This window comes from Hypanus sabinus, chromosome 19 (assembly GCF_030144855.1).
Source record: "Hypanus sabinus isolate sHypSab1 chromosome 19, sHypSab1.hap1, whole genome shotgun sequence".
Lineage (NCBI taxonomy): Eukaryota > Metazoa > Chordata > Chondrichthyes > Myliobatiformes > Dasyatidae > Hypanus > Hypanus sabinus.
In genome coordinates, this window is record NC_082724.1 from 32297090 (window position 1) to 32320774 (window position 23685).

The 23685-nt window shown below is 38.3% G+C and overlaps 1 protein-coding gene across 4 annotated transcripts; it reads left to right on the plus strand.

Annotated features, from left to right (window-relative positions):
* The first annotated feature begins 649 nt into the window (after positions 1 to 649).
* On the plus strand, positions 650 to 15549 carry kbtbd8 (kelch repeat and BTB (POZ) domain containing 8). 4 transcript variants are annotated; one of them, XM_059944287.1, is made up of 4 exons: positions 650 to 685; positions 4059 to 4266; positions 5073 to 6190; positions 10872 to 15549. In XM_059944287.1, exons 1-4 carry the CDS (start codon positions 670 to 672, stop codon positions 11333 to 11335), a joined length of 1806 nt encoding a protein of 601 aa, XP_059800270.1. In that variant the 5' UTR covers positions 650 to 669; the 3' UTR covers positions 11336 to 15549. The 4 variants fall into 4 exon arrangements, with proteins under 4 accessions (XP_059800270.1, XP_059800274.1, XP_059800271.1 ...); XM_059944291.1 differs by having other exon boundaries at positions 4059 to 4160; XM_059944288.1 differs by lacking the exon at positions 650 to 685 and adding an exon at positions 806 to 852.
* Positions 15550 to 23685: the final 8136 nt, after the last annotated feature.

A 23685-nucleotide genomic window follows, 5' to 3' on the forward strand; every position in this document is an offset into this window, starting at 1 on the left:
CAGTTATGGAACCTCCTTATCACAAAAGCTTCACAGACAAAAGGCTGAAGGAACTCAACAGCCAGGCAGTATCGATGGAAAAGAGCGCAGTCGACGTTTCGGGCCTACTGAGTTCCTCCAGCATTTTCTGTGTTTTGTTCGGATTTCCAGCCTCTGCAGACTTCCCGTTTTGATTGGATCTTCTCCGTTATGCTTTCTCCTCTTCTCTCCACAGCACCACAGGTTCAGTTTTTCCCTCATCAGCAAAGAGAGCTGAAATCTTAAGTCAAAGGCCAACAGTCAGAATATTCTTTCGCAACTCTGTACAAGTTGCCGAAAGGGTACCCCTGGTCCCTCTCCCCAGCAATGCAATCTTTTCACGTTCAACACTTACTCACTCAAGACCTTGGATCGAGGATATTTAACAACTAGCCCTGATTTTCTTTTCACGGCAATTAAGTTTAAGTTCCGGCTGTCCTCGGAGAGGAAGCTGAGCTGAGAAGACCCCGGACGAGCCAGCAGCCGGCCTCGCTCCCGGCGTGCACCGCAGGGTGGCTGGGTGGGGCGCGCGCACGAGGAAGGGGCGTGCACGCAGCAGGGCACGCGCGGCGGCGGCAGCAAGTCATTGGCTGCGGCTGGGTCGCCACAAAAGGTTAAAGGGCGGCTGCTGCCGTCATTCGAGCTGGTAGAATGGCTGCAGCAGCGGGTTAGTGTTGTGGTGTTGCTGCTGTTTCTTGTGTTATGGGAGCAGGAGGCTGTGCGGCGGACGCCGTGGGGGGGACTGGGTGTCGTCGTTCTCCGTGTGGGGAGCCGGTGCCGAAGCGCGATCGCGGTGTCTATGTGGGAGAGGCGGGGGCAAGCTTGGAAACAGAGGTGGGGTCAGTGAGGGGCTAGGGTGAGGGTTTGTAGGCCCCATGCCAGGGGTCCGGGTTCTGAGCTCCAGATGAGACGTCTTGGGTCTTTTGCCTTTCATTACTCATTCACTTCACTGACGCTGCCCTTGTTTTTGTGGAGTCCTCCACCTTTTGTTTGTTCCTTTGCTTCGAGAATTAACGTGTCCTGTTCAAGGTTTCTTTTGTATTACACTAAATAGTGACCAACTTTAGACTTCTTTAGTTCCATTGCTAGCGTTAGTTCCTTCACTCTGATTTTAAAATGTGAAGTTTAACAATTAAAATTAACCTGATAGCTTCCCAAATAATCAAGTAATTTGAAGTGATCAGAAGGATGTCTGTGGGAGCAGCAGGTTATATCTCTGCGGAAGATGTAAACTGTAATTCATCTTTAATTTGATGAGCTCCGTGTTAATTCAAGAACGTGTACTGCAGCTCCTAGATCAATGTTTACGAGATGGGTAATAACTGACTCCATATTAATTGGGAATCATTTGGTTTGGATATTGTTAGCAGTTGTCTTGAGAATGTTTGAGACATTATAGAAAGAATAGTAGTTAATATATCTTTAAAGACTTTATTTTGGTCAGCTCATTTGTAAGGATTGTAGTATTCAACTCTGGTTGAAAAATTAGGTTGACATTAGTGTATTTCCTTATCAGCTTTAACCATTGATCTAATCATTTCTTAAATATTGAAAGAATCTTTCAGTTAGCTCCAGGTCTGAATTTCTTACCCTTTCACAAGACTAGTTATAACAAAGCACTTTTCTCAAATTTTATGCATTTTTTCTGTTTGATCTTGATTTTCTGTCACAGGTACTTGTATTTTTAAGTACTTTATTTCATAACTCAGTATTTTCTATTACATGGTTCTGCATTCATTTGATCATACCTCTAAGTGTTCACTTTAGAAAACCAGACGAAATGTTTATTAACCTTGCATAACTCCTACTATAATCTCAACACAGGACCAGATTCAAACTTGGGTATCTTAACCTGTATTAAATTTCATTTCATTATAACTTCTGGTCTCCTCAAAAGATTTGTATTTGGTGCTTGTATTTCTCATCTGCATTCTGCTCCTTCATGACGATTTGAGACAAAACTTAGTTTGGACTAGTACACAAACAGTGCTTGGTTCCATTTTATTACTGTCTTGATCTTTCCATTCTTTTACATTGTTTGATGGCAAGTATTGGAATAGCAGAAATTCCTCTGATGCAACATTGAGGGTACAAAGTCATTGTTCTTGGTGTTAGAAACACCACCTGTGCAGCTGTATAGTCATCTTTAACGTATTGACACTCCTTAAGCATCCAAAATTTTATTTCCACTGACAGATTTTCAGACACTAAATGGAATTGAGCAGTAGAGTAAATGCAGCATCTGTCACAGTCTCACTGAATTGCTATCCTTATTCGTGCTTTTATGTTCTTTCAACTTGATTCTACCAACAGAAAAGAAAAAGCACAGTGGTGGCAATATTTTCAAAAGTTGATGGGAAGTGATTTGTTATGGCTTCTGTTTCTAGCACTATTGGATATTCACGTCTTGTATTCCATTTGCCTCCCTTTCCAGATCTGTATTATTCTGATTTCCAAATCCAAATTGTACTCTTATTTACCGTTTACCTGCTTTCTGGGTAATGGATTTGGATGCTTAAGCAATGTGAATTGGACTTTTATATATCTTCTGCAAATATTTGCTTTAACATTAAAGGCTGAAATAGTCATCTTTAAATAAAATTGAGTCTTTCATAATTTGTCATGAAATTTAGACATCTTTTGTCTGACTATTCAATATCTTGTTTAAATGGAAGCACGGTTAAAAAAAAGGATGTTTCTGTGTAAGATTTGGAAATAATTTGTGGCATGAATAAGGGAGACTGGTGCAAGGTTAATGAATTTGATGTTCAAGGTCTGAAACTTGTCTTTTTCCTCCAAGTAGAATCTGGAAATACTGTATGTTCTTGAAAGATGGGACATAAGCATTGAAGTTTTTGATCAACAGACTGTTCACTTGTCTTTGACCAGAATAATGAACATCGGTCTTGATTCTTGGGCATATTTGTATTTGAAGCACACCTTTGTAAGATATTAGCCTTTGGTTTGCTACTTCAGTCATTGCAGTTTCAAATCTCTGGCGCATGATTCTGTATGACTGGTACAGTATGTGACATTTGTTAAATGATTAGGTTTTGTTCCACAAAGAGGGTTAGTCCATATACAAAGAAACTTCCTTAATGTTGTCGGCATTTCTAGTTCAACCATGTCAAAACAAAACTACATCTGGTCATGACATATTGAATTGTGATGCTTGGGTATAGGCAAAATTGTTGTTATGTATATCTTCATTTAAAAGTATTGATCTTTAGCAATGTTTTGAGGTTGAACTGTGTGCAATCTGTTCCATTTCTAGTTTTGAATTCAGCATTTGATTAATTCAGTAGTAAAATCTCATCCCTTCTGTGATTCTTTTTGAATTACTTCTGAATTGCAAAGCAAAAATCCCAAAATTATTTATGCTACTTCATCAGCTCTTTTCAGTATTAATTCAATCAATGCAACATTCCTTTCCTGAGTGAAGATGGGTCCTAAATATGCAATATTATGATTTTTTTGTCTTATTTTAAAGTAAAATCAACGTTTAAATGTGGCTCCCTATAAAGTATTTGCAAATCATGCTTCTTTACTTTGCATCTGAATAGTGTATGCCTTGAATTAAATTGCACTGAAATACTTGGTTGTCACATAGCTGTTGCTGCAGCACAGTAAAGACCTTTTACCTTGGCATTTCTTACAAGGCTAATTCATGGAAGTGTATTTTATTCTGGTGATCTCTAATGTACAGCAGCTTCTAAGAATGAGGTTAAGACTAATTAAACTTTTGAGCATTTTCTACCTTTTTTGCTATTGAATATTGGCTTGGCTACAGCTAGGTTTTGATTTTGTGCTGAGGCTTGAGGAAAATGTGTTGTAACATTCTTTCTGCCTGTGTTCTGGGATTAAACAAGAGCAGCTAAAATGCATATTTACCTTTGTCAGAATTTTATAAAAACAGGTTAATATTTTGGGTATGCTGTAGATTGTTTAATATTTAAATATATTTTTAGGGGTTAAAATCTGAGGGTGATTGTTTTTAAAACTTTTTCTGATAAGCAATGAGTATGTGTATCTTTTTACAGAATTGAACAAGTTTTTATTGGGACACAATGGAATTTCAAGTCCAAGCCAGAATGTCGGGATGGACCCTTCTCATGCATGTTGCATACTGCAGCAGCTTAAACGTATGTACGATGAACAGCAGCTGACAGACATTGTGGTGGAGGTAGATCATGGAAAAACGTTTTCCTGTCACCGAAATGTTCTCGCTGCAATTAGTCCTTACTTTAGGTACGCTTTTGCTGTTTTGGTAGCTAGTTGCATACTAATATTGCACATCAGCTTATGGCGTATCAAAGCAGTGGCAAAAGAGTATTGAAACTTTATTCAATCAGAGCTAAGTTGTGAAAAGTTTAAGTTTTAATTAAAAGTAATTTTGGAGATTGTTTTCCGGTGATATGCAAGTGAATGAACAAGTTGTTCGAGTTTCCAAGTTAAATATTATAAGGAGCTAAACTGGAGCATAGTTACAAAGATTCATTAGTCTTGCTATATTATAATCGTGCTATGCTGTAATCAATGGAAAAGTTTAATTTGCTTCATTGGAACTTTCAACTTGTTGATCAAAATTTGAAGTTTGAAAATTAATTCTTTGCTTACAGTTATCATTGATCATGTTGGTTCTATTTAATTCTGGGTGCTTTCATGAAGTTTCTGAGCAAGATGGTTAAGATTTGGAATTTTAGCTGTCAATTTTTATTATAATTGGTTAATATTTAGTTATTAAGGAGGGTCACTGGCACATAATTACCTATGTTAAGCTATCCCAGTGTAACATTGAAACTCTTTCAGATCTAATTTTTTTCCCACTTTTCAAATAGTTCAAAAGATCTAAACACATTGGGCATCTTAATCCTTCTCAGTGCCCAAGTAATAAATAACATTGATCAGATCTTTGCTAACTATAGTTTCTTGCTATGATTTTCCACGAATTACCTAATTGCTAGTTATTGTATGAAAATATGACTATAATGCTTAATATGTAGATAAAACTTGTTTTAAAATGAGTTCAATTTGTTTGACCTTCAATTTTATAGGTCTATGTTCACAAGTGGCCTTACAGAGAGCACACAGAAAAGAGTGCGAATTGTGGGAGTGGAAGAGGATGCAATGAGGCTTGTGTTGGACTATGCCTATACTTCCCGAATATTATTAACAGAGATCAATGTACAAGCTCTTTTCACAGCTGCTAGTCTCTTCCAGATTCCATCTTTGCAGGACCAGTGTGCTCAGTACATGATCAGCCGACTGGATCCGCAGAATTCTATTGGGGTTTTCATGTTTGCTGATGCTTATGGACACAAGGAGTTAAAAGAGAAATCCCAAGATTACATTAGAAAGAAAATTTTGTGTGTTGCCAAAGAGCAAGAATTCCTCCATTTGACTAAAGACCAGCTCATGAGCATCCTAAACAGTGATGACTTAAATGTAGAAAAGGAAGAGCATGTTTTTGAAAGCATAATTTTGTGGCTCAATCATAATAGGAACAAAAGAGAGCCAGATCTTGCAGACATTTTTGCCAAATGTATACGTGTACCTCTGATGGATGAGAATTTTTTAAAGAAAATCCCTTGCACTTTTGCACAGGCTATGGCTAGAAACTCCCCAGAAGATGGAAATAGCGAAGGGGCTGATGGCTGTAGGCCAAGACTTGGTATGACTGCTTCACAGATGATTATCTGCTTTGAAGCTGCCAGCAAACACTCAGGAAAGAAACAAACTGTGCCTTGTTTAGATATTGTCACAGGAGAAGTCTTCAAATTATGCAAACCTCCCAATGACTTGAGGGAGGTGGGAATCCTGGTATCACCTGATAATGACATTTACATAGCAGGAGGTTACAGACCAAGTAACAGTGATGTTTCTATAGATCATAAAGCAGAAAGTGATTTCTGGATGCATGACCATGCAGCAAATAGATGGCTTCCGAGAGCTTCATTGCTAAGGGCGCGAATAGGGTGCAAGTTAGTTTATTGTTGTAATAAAATATATGCAATTGGAGGTCGGGTGTATGAAGGTGATGGACGGAATGCATTAAAATCAGTGGAGTGCTATGATAGCAGAGACAATTGCTGGACGGCTGTCTGTCCAATGCCTTTTGCTATGGAATTTCACACTGCTGTGGCACATCAGGATAATATCTATGTATTACAAGGTAAGGTTGAGTGTTTTGTTTATTGTGCTCTTGTGTTAATGTCACCATTCAATATGTAGTGTACTATATTCCAATAATTGACTACTGTGGTGGGTTGTTTTAATTTGCATTTTCTTTTTGCCAACTGGTGGAAATGCATTCAAAGGCCATTTTATTAGGCGCAGTTGTGTACCTCATTAATGCAAATATCTAATCAACCAATCATACGGTAGCAACTCTGCATAAAAGCCATACAGACACGGTCAGCAGGTTTAGTTGTTGTTCGAATCAAACATCAGAATAGGGAAGAAAAGTAATCAAACTGAATTTGACCATGGAATCATTGTTGGTCCTAGTCAGGGTGGTTTGAGTACCTGGGAAGGATTTTCACGCACAACGGTCTCTAGAGCAGGGTTCCCCAACCTGGGATCCACAGACCCCTTGCTGAATGGTATTGGTCCATGGCATAATGAAGGTTGGGTACCCTGGCTCTAGAATTTATAGACAATGGTACAAAAAAAAACATCCAGTGAGCAGCAGTTTTGTGGACAAAATGCCTTGTTAATGAAAGGTCAGAAAAGAATGGCTTGACTGGTTCAAGCTGACTTGAAGGCAACAGCAAGTTGAATAACCACAGTGATGTGCATAAGAGCATCTCTGAACACACAGCACATCAAGCCTTGAAGTGGATGGGCTACAACAACAGCAGCAGCAGAAGACCTCACCAGATTCACTTCTGTATCTAACAAAGTAGCTATTGAGTGTATATCTTATAAGGTGAACTAAATTTTCCAAGCCAACTCAGTGCTGTGGTGCTGCATTATATCAACATGACTGTTAAAGCTATTCTTGCTTGTCAATGAGAGTCAGTCATAGAAAAATGCAGCACAGAAACAGTCTATCTCTGCTAATCTTTAAACTGACAATTCCCATTGACCTACAACTGGACTTGCAGCCTTCCATACCCCCACTGTCCATGTGCTTATCCAAACCCCTCTTAAACACTGAAGTTGGAGCTTGTGTTGACAGCTTATTCCACACTTGCTACCCTTTGAGTGTAGAAGTTTTCTCTCGTGTTTCCATTTAACTTTTCGCCTTCTGCCCTTAATCCATGACCTCTAGTTGTCCCACCCAAATCTACCTCTATCAAATCTCCGCTGAATCTTCTATGAACTAAGGAATAAAGTTCTAACCTGTTTAATATTTCCTTATAACTCAGGCCCTCCAGTCCCGGCAATGTCCTTGTAAATTTTCTCTGTGCTTTCAACCTTATTTGCATCTTTCCTGTAGGTAGATGAACTACACCAGGTACTCCGAATTAGGCCTCACCAACGTCTTGTGTAACTTCAACATAACATCCCATCTCTTGTATCATCCCATACTTTTAATTTATGAAGGCCAGTGTGCCAAAATCTTTCTTTACATCTTATCTACTTGTGATGCCACTCCCAATGAATTATGCGCCTGTATGACCAGATCCCTTTGTTGTACTGCACTCCTCAGTGCTCTGTATGGAGCCCTACTGTATAAGACCTTCCCTGGTTGGTCCTACCAAAGTGCAACGCCTTGCACTTGCCTACGTTAAAGTCCATCGGCCAACTTTCAGCCCATTTTTCCTGCTAGTCCAGATCCTACTCTAGGCTTCTACTACCACACTCTGGCTTCTCCCACAAAGGCAATGTCTAATTTACTACCTCATCTTGAATGCCCTGTGATCAAACCTTCTTGACCAACCTTCCATGCAGGATCTTGTCAAATGCCTTGCTGTCTGTTGACAGCATCCCCTGCCTTGTGTTCATCAACTTTCCTGGTAACTTCCTCAAAGTCTTAAGATTGATTGGACATGACTTGCTGCACCAAAGCCATGCTGACTATGCTTATTTAGTCCATGTTTATGCAAATACTCATATCCAGTCCCTTAGATGACCTTCCAGTAACTTTTCAACTACTTATGTCAGGCTCACCAGCCTATGAATTCTTGGTTTCTTTTTAGAGCCTTTATTAAACAGTGGAAAAACATTAGCTATCCTCCAATCCTCCTACACCTCACTTGTCACTAAGGATGATTTAAGTATCTCTGTTAGGGCTCCGGCAATCTCTGCACTTGCCTCCCACAGGATCCAGGAGAGCACCTTGTCATGTCCTGGGGATTTATCCCTCTTAATTTGCCTCAAGACAGCAAACACCTTCTCTGTAATCTGTATGGAATCCATGACCTTTTTGCTGTTTTGCCTCACTCCTAGACTGTCTCCTGAGTAATTACAGATGCAAAAAATCAATTTAAGATCTCCTTCATCTCTTGACTCCGCATGTAGATTACCATTCTGATCTTCCAGTGGACTAATTTTTTCCCCCTGCAATCCTTTGCCTCTAACGTATCTGTAAAATCCCTTGTGGTTCTCCTTCACCTTGTCTGCTAGGGCAACCTCATGCCTTCTTTTAGCCCTCCCTTTACTAAAGTCTTTTCTTGCATTCTTTCTAAGTATCTCATTTGTTTCTATCTGCTTATAGCTGCTGTGCACTTTTTTCTTAATCACCCTCAATATCTCTTGAAAACTAAGGTTCCCTAAACCTGTTACATTTCTGTTATTCTGAGGTACATACAAGCTTTGTACTCAAAGTTTCACTTTTGAAGGTTTCCAGGGTACTAAGTACACCTTTGCCAGAAAATGGCCTGTTGCAATCCGCTCTTTGCAAATCCTTTCTGACACCATCAAATTGGTCTTTCTCCAATTTAGAATCTCAACCCATGGACCAGACCTACCTTTTCCATTTATTTACTTTGAAACTAATGACATTGTGGTTGCTAGATGCAAAGTATCCCCTTACACAAATTTCCATCACCTGCTCTGCCTCATTCCCTAATAGCAGATCAAGTGTCACACACTCTTTCATTGAGACTTCTTTTTACTGATTAAGGAAACTTTCCTGAATATATTTGACTAACTGTCCCATCAAACCTTTTTGCAGTTTGGGAGTCCCAGTCAATAGGTAGAAAGTTAAAATCATCTACTATGGCAACCTTGTGTTTCTTGCGAAAGTTTGCAGTGTCTACAAATTTGTTCCTCTAAATGGTTTATATTATAGCCCTATGAACATGATCATACCTTTCTTACTCCTCAAGTCCACCTATAAAGCCTCACTAGACAAGTTCTTCAGTCTGTTCTGAACACCGCAGTGACATTTTCCCTGACTAGTAATGCCATTCCACTCCCTTTAATCCCTCCTGCTCTGTTGGATCTAAAACAGCAAAAATTTGGAACACTGCCCCTTCTGTAACCAAGTCTCACTAAATGGCTACAACATCATAATTTCATGAGTCTTTATTCATTGGTGAGTGACACCTCAGTCAATACCAGTATTGACACATACTTATATTATCTCTGGATACCTCTGTAGCCACACTCAGAATATCAGAGCTTATAACAGAATTCTTAATTATTTTTCTCATCTGAAGCATCAGTGAGCTACTAATTACATAATTGGCAATTTTGTGGGACTTGGAAGATAGGAGACTGTTACTTTGAAATCATTTGTGTATGCTACCTTTGTGTTTAATGGTACCCTATTTTCTCAATTTCCTGATGTAACCTGAATGAATGAGATTTTCTTTCTATTCCCATTTACTGCTTTGATTTAATAAAGAAAGTCTCTCATTTGTTTTCTAGTAAATTTTAGTGGATAGCTTTAAAAGCTTAATTCATAATTACATATATTACTTTGATTTCCTGCAAAAATTTGGATCACTTATGACTGTTCATTTGTTTCATTCCATTTCCCACACTTGTTAAAGGCTAATTTTTATCATTTGACTTTTTGCATTTCAACTTTTGCAGATAATAGAAATTGAAACTCTCAGTAACATTTTAAAAATAAAAGCACAAAAATGTGACTGGTGAGGGCACACTTATTTTACCAATAGGCTGTGATGTAAATTAGCTAATGGAGCAGACAACTGAACCAGCAATATTCTGCAAACTTTTAATATGATGCTGGATTTTTGATAATCATACAGTATTTTACTGAATAACCTGATGCCAAAAGGTCTTATTGGAGGCGTTGATCTTATATGGTCATCTGTAACTCATCTTTGTGCCATATATTTAGTTGGAAAAACCTTACCTTTATATTTTTTCTGCAACAAATTTGCTTATTAAATTGACTAACATGGTGATGTGAATATTTCTTGTGGTGCTGGACTGAGAGATTGGGTGCTAGTTGTTATTAGAGCTTTGGGATAAGATTTTTATGAACTGGTATGTTGCATATTTAGAAACATAAACATAGTTCACAATGAATGGCTTCTCTTACCCTGCTACCACACCCCACCCTCAATGTCCTCCATCATCCAACTGAAACTTAATGAGCTGCTGCCAGGTAAGTGACTGTCTCCAACATCTTTGAAATTAGACGCTAGGAAATAAATGCCCAGAATATAGAGTTCACATCACACTAGTTCCACAGCACCATTGAAATCAGGAGTTTGGGATTGAACATTTTTCTGCTATCACCACAGTAGTGTAGTTTGTAGTTAAATTTCTTTATTCGTGTATTAGGCTGATTGATACTGTCTTATAGTTTCTGATGGAGGGTAATGCACTAAGAGTCAAGACAGTCTCATTCAATTGAATATTTACCTTCATTTTTGTGAGAAACATGAATTGGACATGAAGTCTAAATAATTTAATTTGTTTTGTTTTAGGGGAATTTTTTCTGTGTTACGACCCTCACAAAGACTACTGGGGTTGTCTGACACCAATGAGTGTGCCTAGATCTGCAGGATTATCAGCTGTCTGCAATGATTTAATCTACTATGTAGCAGGAATTTGTAAAGCACATCAGCGGATGCTTACAGTAGAAGCTTATGACATCCAACTTAATAAATGGATACGGAAGAAGGATCTCCCATTAGATCAGTCCACCAATCCCTACATTAAACTCTTCTTGCTTCTTAACAAACCACATCTCTTTGTGCGAGCAACACAAGTCGTGGTGGAGGAGCATGTTTTCCGTACAAGTCGCAAGAACTCTTTGTACCAGTATGATGAAGAATCTGATCAGTGGAAGAAGGTGTATGAGTCACCTGATAAACTGTGGGACCTTGGCCGCCATTTTGAATGTGTTGTTGCCAAACTTTATCCACAATGTCTTCAGAAAGTTTTTTGATTTACTTTTGGCGCTTGCATGAAATAATGTGTAAGGAAAATGGCTGTTTTAAAAGCACTGATGAAACCGGATGGGTGCTTTTGAAAGTAGCAGTGTTTTTTGAACTGGTTCAAAAGTTTAGTTTTCTAATCAATTTTACTAACTTCACTGGTGCTGGGGAATATAAAAGTGCAATTACTTGGATTTTTTTTTAAATCTGGCTTTTTCAGTGGCATTTCTTATTGTATAGCAGTTGTCCATTGTCTGGCAATCTTAAAACTATGCAGACTAACAGGCAAAATTCAGCTTGTCAGTAAGAATTTGCTTTGCCCAATTGTATGGAAAAACTAAAGCCTTTAAGATACGGGTATAAATTTAAAGATATACAGATGCTATTAATTTTGTATCTGTATTTGTGAATTGAGTGCTTTGCATTTAGTTACTTGACATGAAAGTGAAGATAGTTTGGCTGGGTCTTAATGGGAAGGAATAGTTTCTGCATCAGTAGAAAAACCTTTACAGCTATTGGGGTCAAACCTTGAAGTCTGCATCCACGCAGAGAATAGTGATCATGTTTCTTCTCATCCTGCCCCTTCATAGTCTAAGAAATGAAATTTTCATATCTTGACACTTTGAGAACTAAAAATGTTCAGTTAACAAGTGAAGGTTCACAGCTACTTTTGAAATGAAAATAACTACTTTGTGCAGTTACCATTTGTCATAACAGTATGTAGTTCTAGGAGAGTAGGAAGGTGAAGGTCGTTTTGAAAAAAGGGCCATCAAATATATTTCAGGTTTAAATGGTTTCTGTGTGTTAGGATCATATTTGGTGTAGCAGAGTGGAACTGCAGCAATTAGATTTATGCCAAGGCATTCAATATGGTTCATTTGTTAGCTGGAATAAAGTAAAATAGAATAAAATAGTTTTTTTCTTTGTTCCCCAAACTATTCAATCCACTTTGGCTACTACAGAATCTTAAAAAAAAGAACCTCACAGAGCAGAGTATTTTTTTCATATATTGTGCTTGCAGTGCATCTTTTTCCTGTCTGATTCACTTGAAATTTTTTGTGAACTATGCCACCTAATTTCAATGAACTGGCTCATGCATAAATCATTCCTCCTTTGATCTGATTTCATATTGATTATTTTGTCTTAATAGTTTACTTTCCTTTTAATTCCATCTGCATTCTGCTCATCAATACAAGTATACATATAACACATTTTTCTATTTAATGGGTACAAGTAACAAGGTAGCCTTCCCATTTTTCTAAAAAAAAATTTCTAAAAGACTTAAATTGGTTCTAACTTAGTTCTTTGAAATTAAATTTATCTAGTGATGTCCCTTGAATCTGCATGTCTCTGGGCATTTAGGGAAAGCAGATGCATGTATTGGGAAGTAAGTGGCCCAATATGCAGTTTAGAACTTAACTCTAGGCAGAACCCAATTTGTATTTTTTAGAAATGTAATAAGACTATGACTATTTAATCTAAAAATCAGTAGACACTATGGGGGGGGGGAATAATCCTTTCCTAATCTTTCAATTACTGAAGGAGTGAAATGTGAATTTGGTTGAACCGTTTCTTATGGAATTGAGTCTAGAAATGTCAACCACCTTTAGATGTCACTTGCACTATTTTATTCATTCTTGGATGTTGAGTTTTAAATCTTGCCTGCTTCAACATTATTCCTTCAAAAAACAGGTGATTTCTAACAAACTGTGCTTACAAGTAAATTATGAAAACTCTTTCCTTCATTTGTTTGAATCACTACAACCAATTTGTACAGTCTGAAGTGGAGGTCAATGCATCTGTAACAATGTTTTTTGTACTTCACAAAACATGCAAAATCTTTAAAACTCAATGGAAAAGTGTGTATGTAGTTTACAAATAGACTGCACCTAATAAATGCCACCCATATCTTCCAAGGAAGCATGTTGGAGTTGCAATATCTGCACAACTGGAACCACTGCCTAATGGTTCCAAATTCTACCCTTGCTCTTCAGTCTCAAATTTATTTCAAAAAGGTACTTAACTCCTGGGCTTTCAAATTCAGGGAAGCCACACTGTTCTGAACTTTCTTGGTAGAGATTTTGCATATCGCATTTGCCATAAATGATTGATTTCTAATGGACTGGATATTTTGAGCTGAAAGTTCTAGTGTATAGGAATCTCAATTTGCCAACTTGTAGCATCTAAGCTTTCAAGTATCTTTAAATTCAGTTAACGGTAAATTCTTCATGGCTGTAGTGCAAAGGCAAAATCACCTAAAATAATGAGAACACCAGATAACTCAACACAATCTAATAAAAGCAATTAAATGTATCAGGAAATGAAATCCAGTTATCTCTTCCATCCAATTATATCTTCCACCCAATTGACCAGAAGGCATCCTCTGCAGTTCAGTTTGAAAAACGCAATCACTTGCAATTAAACTGAAAATTTCTGAGCAGTTGACATGTTTTTGCCAATTGTTTACGGAATAAGATGTCTGAATATAATTTCATTTTAGATAATGTGCACACTCTTGGGTAAATTCTTGAAATCTGATATACAGTGTGGACTTCCTTTTTAAGCTAAAAGTATGCGGCATGAAATCAAGTTGCAAGTGTGATAGATTCCATCCTTAGAGTACAGTGGTCATGGGAACAACTCCAGCTTAAATGGAAAATTTGAAGTTAAGTATATATGATACAAAATTTTCCAAAGTGGGATTAATATTTCATCTACAGTGAAATTTTGAATTTGTTTTGTGTTGGCAGGAATACATTCAATTTTTATTATCTTGGTATTAACTGTGAATTCCAGAGCTATGACAAAGTTAGATTTAACAAAATCTTGCATTTGAGTGGTTGATACAATGTTTGACTCTGCACAAGTGGTGCCAATTGTCAGACAGTTGGACATGAAGCATTCATACTTTTGGTAAACTAGCCCCGATTAATCTCAAAAGTTATTCCAAACTGACATGGTGTAAGTGACTACATGGACCACCAAGATAATATTTTTGGTTATGCATCTTAAAAGGGAATAATACCTTGTAGTTGATAGTTACATTTTTCAAATTACACAATTTCTGAATACTGCTTTCAGTTTCTACTCTAGGGCTTCAATTATTTGAAGCTCTTTTAAGTGTAGTCCTATCTGTATTTTTAATTAAACCACATCTTAAAGAAGGAAATATGAATTGCTTCTTTGGACAGAAATATAAAAATGGCAGCTACATTTTGAAATTAAGATGTCAAAACTTAGTATATTCCCCACATTCAGCATTAGGTAAACTTAGTGCTACATATAACATTAGGTTAATAGCAATAATGAAGGTCCTGGAAAAATGATTGTTGGTAACACCATTCTATGTATAACATTGTGTACATAAGTTGTAGATGAAGCTGACCACAACTCTGAAAATGCACAGTACCACAGAAATCCTGAGATTTCAAACTTCTTATTTCCTTTGATTCATAAAATTTTCATTATCGGGTTGCTTAGCTTGAATCTTGTGTATTCTAACCACTGTACAACTTGGTAACTGCAAACTTTTTAAAGCACCTTTCCAGGTAGTTTTGCATTAAGTGTAAGAAACTATACAGTGAAATATTTAATTTTCAGAAACTTGTTCTAAATTAAAAAGAATATTGCTGCTGTTTAGGACAATCTTTATTTATAGAGGATATCAACATTGGGGGTGGGGGGGGGAAGAGAATTAAATTAACCTGCAGTTAACTAAAATTGGTTCAGTAAATGATGCGTATTGCACCATGATATTCAACCTATCTAGCTTGCGTTGTAAAATTACAAAGCTGATTTCTGATTTTGTGAAGTTGAATACTGCATTTTTGTAAAACACCTGTTGGATTTAGAAATTTGCCCTGTAGTTGTAGTTTTTGTTCAGTTGTCAAAGCTACTCATTCCATTGTGTGCAAAGATTTAGCTATAGTTAAACATTTTTGTGACTTGACTTGAAATGTCTGTTCAGGTTTATGACTTGAATTCTGAGATGTAAATTGGCATCTAGCTGTACTTGCACATGATTTGGATGCTTTGGAATTGGTGTTCAGACAGGATAAGCTGATTTACTTGATACATGTACTGTAGTTTAAAGTACTGTGACTTGTAATGAAATGAGACTATATTCTTGAAATAAACTGATTAAAGGATGAAGTTTGTCTTGTTTTAAAATACAATTCTGTATGCAGTCATTTTTATTCCTTAACTACTTCAGATCTTTTGTCTGCCATTGTAATAAAAAATGGATATTGTATAAATTAAAAATATCAAAAATGGAGTTTAGTGTGTATATCAATAATGTGTTTGACACAAGAGACTGCAGATTCTGGAATCTGAAACAACACAATCACACCTTCAGTGTTGTTTTTCCCTCCTCACCCTTTCTGCTTTCTGCAGGGATCACTCCATATTTCACCATCATTCCCCTCTTCTCCCTCTGCCCTAAGTACTTTACCCTGAAACTGTAGAAGGTATGATACCTGCCCTATACCTAGGGACCAGGTAGGGCATAGATTCACATGCAATAAACAAAGTTGGGTAGAGGAGGTGTATGGAGTATTCTTGTGATAACATCTATCTATCATAATTTTAAACAATTCTATATGATTGCCCCCCAGTCCTGCTTTCCAAGGGAAACCCAGCTTTACAGTTTATCTTTTCCTATAACCGTGTGTCACACCAATGACTTGTACTACTGCAAAGTACTGTCCCAACTCCTACACAGTGCCCTGATTGATGAAGGCCAGTGTGCTACAAGATTTCAAAGGCGGTTTGTTGGTTGGTAAGTTAATTGGCCACTGCAAAATTGCCTTTGCGTAGATGAGTGGTAGAATTTGAGGGAGGTTTATGAGAATGTAGGAAGATAAAGATAGTGGGTTTAATGTAGTTTTAATGTGAATGGGTGGTGGATGGTTAGGATGATTTCAATGGGCCAAAAAGAATATTTCCCTCCAAGGCTCAAATGACTTCGTCCTTCAAGAATTTTAACAACCAAGTGTAGTATTCTACATTTGGTGCATTTTGTTTGAGTGTGTTCAAAATAGTAATATGTATAAGCAACAATTTGATGGTGGTGAGTGCCTGTTTTTACCTGAATCATCAGGGCTAGCTGTGAACTGAATTCTTTTAGAAGCCTGTAAAAGTGTTTAAAATACTGATGCTAGAGCTTTTGTGCCAGACTGTTTAATTTGCTCTCTTGTTCTCAACCCTAAACTACTAAACACATTGGTATATTCATTTACCTTACTTCAAAGTTATTTTGATGGAGCTAGAAGTGACTGTTAACAGCACATCCACTATAAGAGGAGCTCTTTTTGCATTTTGTTGTATGCTATGCAAAGATTCATGGCCTCAAAGCACAAGGCATCTTGCCAAAGCATTTTCTTGTTCCTGCAAGCAATGTGAGCAATGTTCGTGTGCTGATTACTAGAGAGTACAAGAAAGGTTGCAGGTGTACTGTTAATGATATTTTGCACCCTGAAGAAGCAACTAAGTTGATGCAAGTCCCATCTTCTTTCACTGCACTTCAAAGATCAGAAGCAGTGGAATTTGACCAGTTGGCCCTTCAAATTTGCTGCACTGTTCGATCATGACTGATTTATTTTTCCTTCTCAAACCCCCTCTCCTGCCTTCTTTGATGACCTTACTAATCAAGAGCTTATCAACCTGGACTTTAAATATGCCCCATAAGTTGGCCTCCACAGCTATCTTGGAAATGAATTCTACAGATTTGCCATCCTTTGGCTAAAGAAACTCCTCATCATCTCTGTTTTAAAGGCATGTCCTATTCTGAGGCTGTGTTCACTGGTCCTAGATTCTTCCACTATTGGAAACATCATCTCCATGTCCACCATATCTAGGCCTTTTGATATTTAGTAGGTTTCAATGAGATATGCCCCCCCCCACCATTTTTCTTAACTCCATGAGTTAGGAACAAAATTGAGGAGGATGGTATAGTTCTGTTGGAAGTGTCTTTTTTCAAATGAGACATTAACGGAAATGTTTATTGTGTCAGCTGTATTTGTAAGAACTTGACTCTTTAGAACTGCAGTGTTTTCTCTTGCGTCATGAGCAATATTCTTCAAAAGAAACATGACAAATTTTGCTCTAATTAGGACTTTGATATATGCAAATTAGCTGCTGCTTTTAATAGAGAGTGGAGAATGTTTAACGTACTCCATTGCCTACAAGATGTTTTATGGCAATTGAGGTCATTTGCAGGCATCTGTTTTCTTTGCGATTTGCTTAAGTGTACTTCAAAGGTTCAAAGGTACATTTATTATCAAAGTATACAGCTCTGAAATTATTTTTCTCAGTATTGCCATGAAACCAAGAAAGAAAAGAAAGCTCAATCATCAATCCCAAATCCCACCTCCCCATACAAAAAAAAGAACAAAATGGAACAGGCACATTGAACACCATCCCTCCCCAAATCCTCTTCCCACATGAAAGAAAATGAGAAAGATCGGGTGAGAACACAGAATATGAATAAAACTGTAGGACTGAAAAAAAATTCTATAGTCCCAAGTCCACATCCAAAATGCAGAAATCCTGAGCAACACTCTCTGGGCACAGTGGCAAGCTCTCTCCCACACCCTATCACCTATACAGAGTGATCAAAAGACAGGCAGCCAGCACTCACCCTCCACACTTACCTTGACGCTTCAATCTCCCTCTTTGCTTTAATTGCGAAATGGAGTCAGACATCAGCTGCCACCCGGTCTTGCTGCTTGCCTGCCATGTCGTTTGTTCACACTGGCTGTGCCTCCCTGAACCCTCTCAGGGACTGCAGAGCGTTGGAACACCTGAATGATTTCCAGGTAGAAAATCACAGGCTCCGACGGTTCCAGAAACATATTAGAGAAGAAAATCAAATGTAAAAGACATAAAAGAACTGAAATATATAGTTTCCTGATCCATCTAGAGGATGACAACTGAAGGAGCATTGTACCTAGGTGTCATCCTGACCAGAAAGGAAGTATAGGTAAATGTGTCCACTGAAACTACTTCATTTACCATGTTCATGAAAATTAGTATGAAGCTGATTCTGATGTTACTTTGTCTATATCTAAATTCAAGCAATGGTGTAGCATTTCCTTGTTATTTCTTGTATTCCCGTAGTCATTGTATTCAGTCCTCCCAGTAAATGTTAGCATAATCAGGATTATTAAAAATGGCATGTGTTAGGTTTTTATTTAGAACTAAATTATATAGATTCAGTTTTGTATAAATATGAAGGAAGTTCTATTTATATTAGGAGGTAGATACATGATTAAAATTTCAAAAAATAATTTATTTGGGCCAAGAATTTCCTGTGAAAAAAATCTACCTATTGAATGAAAATTTTATTGAGTTTAGAGAAATCCAGCCCTTGTTCATTTACTCTGGAGCTAATTGTATACAGCAGATTCTGGTTAATTGGGCCATCTATTAACTCAAACAGCCACATATTTGAGACAATTCTTAAAGAACAAAATGAATTGAGGAAATTGCTGGGTTTCCCTTTGTTTATTTCGGGCACTATGCCGCTTAATTGGACTGGGACATTTGCTGAAGTTTCTAAATAGTGTCAGTCAGGTGCACTTGTGTGGCTGCTAAATACATAAACTGTGCTGAGAGTGAACAGTTTTAAAATAATGTCAGTTGTGTGTGTTTGTGTTCAAAAAGCAGTGATTTTGATCACTGGTAGTTGGCAAGAAATAAACAACAAGTCAATTCAAAACTGTTTTGCTCACTGTGGTTTCTAGCCTTCATGTTTGGAGATGCCAGAAATGGCTGGATGTGAAAATGAGACAATTTCACAAGTTAGGAACTGCAAAGAATTAGGTTTTAACAATCACTTTGAATGTTAGAATGAAAATGGGGATTTGGAGGATGCAATTGTCGAATGCATTGTATGTAGTCAATCCATTATCTGCACTAGGGTCTGTGCTGATACGCTCAGTCAACCAAAAGGAGGCAGCAGAATACACTGTAGATGAATTCCTCCATTGATAACTATTAGGAAACATAGTTTTAAAGTGCTACACTAGTATTGTTATTCTAATATGTTATGTATTTCATTCAAATACATAATTTATTACTCAGTTAAATGGTAATTTGTCACTTTCTATACATTTTTAACAATTTCCATGAAAGTTTGGCTAATTGGGCAGATGTGTCCCAATTAGCCAGAATCCAGTGTATTAGAAGCTGAACAAACATTTCATCTGACACATACATCAGTGTTAGCAGCAGAATATGTACAATGGAAAAGCTTTAATCACTTACAATTGACTATACTTGATGCAACAAAATTTAGGTGGCTCTTAGAGTGACAACAAGCTTCATAAATTTGGATGTGATCTGGTTTCATGATCTTCAGAACATTGTAACATTCTGCATAGTAAGAAAAGAGAAAGGGCTTCGAGTGGTGTAGGAGATGTTTTTGAAGTTCATTGTGGTCTCGATTCCAGTAAAAGTCAAATTAACAGCAAAAGCACACAATAGGTGCAAATGAACTTACAAATCTGTTCAAGAGATAACTGACCAAACAGAATCTGGGTAACAGATGGATTCTGTTTTTACTAAACTTCCTTGTCCATATTGTCCATACATTGGAAAATACACAAAAAAATCACTCTATATTAACCATTCCTCCACAGTTTTGTAACAATTGGCATTAAAAACAAAAGACATGAGCAAAAACAATTACTGAAAGTGGGGAGAGCATGGAAATTCGCTGGGTTACTTGAATGAACACATGTATATATGTAGGACTTTAGAAATTCATGTTATTATGGGAGCTCCATGGGTGTCCATAAGATGAGAGTTTGCAACCCAGAGACAGTTTGTAGTAAAATACCCTGGAATTTGCAATAACAATAACTTTCATTGTAAGAGAAAAACTTGATGATAAAATCTGCAATTTGCTTTCATGCTGTTAGAAGTGGATTTTTGACTCTAATCGATGCCTTACTGAAATTCAAGGACATTCCTTACACTATCTTACACTTACTCTTTTCATACCTTTCTGGTTTATTAAATAAGATTTAGCGTACAAAATGTTCTGAAAATCAGAAGTTGCTATCAATGATTTGCCACACCATCACAGCCTTTTTATTAGTCTTCTCCAGCACTTGCTACGCAAATCAGTGAACAGATGAAAACATATAAAAAAATGTCGACTGTACTTCTTCCTATAGATGCTTGTCTGGCCTTCCACCACCATTTTGCGTGTGTTGCTTGAATTTCCAGCATCTATAGGTTTTCTCGTGTTTGCATTTATAAAAATCTACTGTGTATAAAAATACAGCTGAAAATGGCGTGTTATTTTATATACACGCAGTGGCCTCTGTGTTGCCTTTATGGCATTTGTTTAGTTTATTGTATTTTCACTTTAGTAATTCATTTGTTATCATTTTCTAGTTAAAGTTAAGACTGTTTAAAGTAAATTCGTTGTCTGTGATATATCGCGGCATGCGATGACGTCACACCCGGTTTCATCACGTCTTGTGGGAAAATACCAGTTTGGAGAAACGGGAAGGAGGGGGCACATGTGTGCAGGATCAGCAAGAGAAAAGTTTTCTTTCTACGCACTAGAAACATCAGTGAAGCAACGCCTTTTCACCATACGTTAATGTGGAAGAGTGAACAGTAAACGGTTAATCTTACTGGGACCGCCTCATTGACTGATTTAAGCTTGGTGTTTAGTTCAGAGCTCTTTTACACCTGTGCGAGAACACTACAGTGAAAAGGTGGCATTATCAGGTGTTTCAAGTGCTGCAATGATAACTCAATCCAGCATCAAATTGTTGCCATCCAGCGACAGGGGCAGCAGGGCATCAACAAGTAAGGCTGGCCATGCAAGAGCTAAGGCAGAAGCCGCCAAGGTGCGAGCATTGTACGCCAAACAAGAAGCAAAATTGAAAAAGGAAGCGGCTGCCAGAGAAGCCGAAAACCAAATGGAAAAGGTAAGGATAGAGTCAGAGTTAGAAGTGCTGACGCTACACTGAGAAGCAGAAGCTGCCAGGGTGGATGCAGAGTTAATAGAAATGCTGAAGAAATGCATGTTCTGGTTGACGTAAAATCTACTTCAGAAAAGATCAGATTGGAACACACAAGCGACTATGTCCGATCTCAAATGGACTTGAAGATTCGTTCTTCCTCCCCGTACTTATATGCTAACATCCCACCTCATGAGGAGTCTCAGAGAGGCCCAATTGCATCACATCCATCCGAGGAAGACAATTTACCCTTGCAACTCCGCGATGAATTCAAGAATGAAAGGGCTGATGACAAATACTTCTCGACACCAAACTTACCAGATTTGGGGAGAGGAGAATCAAAGGCTGAATTCAGAACAGCAAATTCCATAACAAATGTACACCTTCAGTCATATACCCGCTGACATATTCCCCCAGCCAGCATGCCACTTGCAGTTGAACCCATGGCACAGTATTTAGCACGACGGGATCTCGTCACTTCAGGACTATACCAGTTCAACGATAAACCTGAAAATTACCGTGCATGGTACTCCACCTTCACCAACGCTATCCACGGAGTCCAGCTCGGAGCAACCCAAGAGTTGAATCTTATGACGAAATGGCTGGGAAAAGAATCATGCGAACAGGTGAGACGCATACGTTCAGTGTACATTAACAACCCCAAGCTAGCCTTATGCAAAGCATGGGAGAGACTTCGGGAGTGCTATGCAGCCCCTGAAATTATTGAATTGGCACTATTCCGATGTCTGGAAAATTTTCCTAAGGTGTCAGCCAAGGACCACACTAAGTTAAGAGAGCTTGGAGATTTACTCATGGAGATTCAAGGCGCCAAAGAAGATGGCTACTCAACTGGTCTAGTATACCTAGATACTTCATTCGGAATTTGACAAATCGTGGACAAACTTCCATTTGGGCTGTAAGAAAGATGGGTGTCTGTTGGCTCAGAGTAAAAGGAGAGAACGATGGTCGATTTCCTCCCTTTGAGTATTTCACTAGGTTTGTGTGCAAGGAGATGAAGAAGCGAAATGACCCTAGCTTCATGAGTCCAGGTAGCAGTACAATTTACACCAAGCCAGTTAAATTCACTTTGAATAATTTCAACATTAATAAACCTGTCTCAGTGTGTAAAACTGAAGTCTTTACAACTAACAATGACCCTAGCAAGAATTGTCCATTGCATAACAAACCCCACCCCCTCAAAAAATGCAGAACGTTTAGGAAAAAACCCCTTGAAGAGAGAATGGCTCTTCTCAAAGAGAAAAAAATATGTTTTAAATGCTGTTCCTCTACCTCTCACCTTGCTAGAGTGTGTACGATCTCCGTGAGGTGCCCGGAATGTAATAGCACTAATCATGCATCCTGGCCCGTTACCGCAAACCGACAAAGCTCCTTCACCCTCACAACAGGACGGCGGGGAGGGAGAGGCTCTCTCCAGCACAGAAGTTTGCAGTCAAGCTCAGTCAAGCTGTTCTTGTTCAAAGATCTGCCTCACTAAGGTGTACGCTAAGGGAGCCAAAGATAAGGGCATCAATTCAGAACGTGATTCTGGACGATCAGAGCAATCGCTCACTAGTCAGACCAGAGTTCTTTGACTTGTTCAACATTGAGAGTAATCAGTTCCCATACTACCTTAGAACTTGCTCAGGCAGTGTGGAAACATATGGAAGGAAGGCAGAAGGCTTCCAGCTCGAGTCCCTGGATGGTAAAGTTGTCACCTGTCTCCCTCCACTCTTAGAGTACAATGAAATTTTGAATAACCACACTGAGATCCCGACGCCAAGTGCAGTGCTACACCAGCCACATCTCCACCACATTGCCAAGCACATCCCAGAACTGGATCCGAAAGCAGAAATACTCCTGCTATTAGGAAGAGACGTTCTCCAGGTGCACAAGGTTAGGCAGCAGGTCAATGGACCACACGATGCCTCCTTTGCGCAACGCCTGGATCTGGGCTGGGTGGTGATAGGAGAGGTGTGCCTTGGCAATGTACACAAACCGACAGTTAACACACTCAAGACCAATGTGCTAGAGAGTGGCCGCCATTCAATTTTTCAACCCTGCACAAGTTTCATGTGTATCAAGGAAGCACGACAAGGCTTTAACAAATGTAAAGTAACCGACAAGACGCTGGGTCAGTCAGTCTTCGCTCAAACTGAGCATGATAATAAAATTGCTCCTTCAGCACAAGACACCATTTTCTTAAAAATAATGGACACCTAGGTCTTCAGAGATGAAGCAAATAATTGGGTCGCCCCACTACCTTTCAGAGAACCACGCCAGCGCTTGCCAAACAACAAAGAGCTGGCAGTCAAGCGGTTCATGTCCTTGCAAAAAACCCTGAAAAGGAAACCTGAGATGCAGCAACAATACGGAGCATT

Coding starts and splice junctions, on each gene's coding strand:
- kbtbd8 (XM_059944287.1), top strand. Junction 4,267..5,072: donor GCAATTAGTCCTTACTTTAG/GTACGCTTTTGC, acceptor TCAATTTTATAG/GTCTATGTTCACAAGTGGCC. Junction 6,191..10,871: donor TAATATCTATGTATTACAAG/GTAAGGTTGAGT, acceptor GTTTTGTTTTAG/GGGAATTTTTTCTGTGTTAC.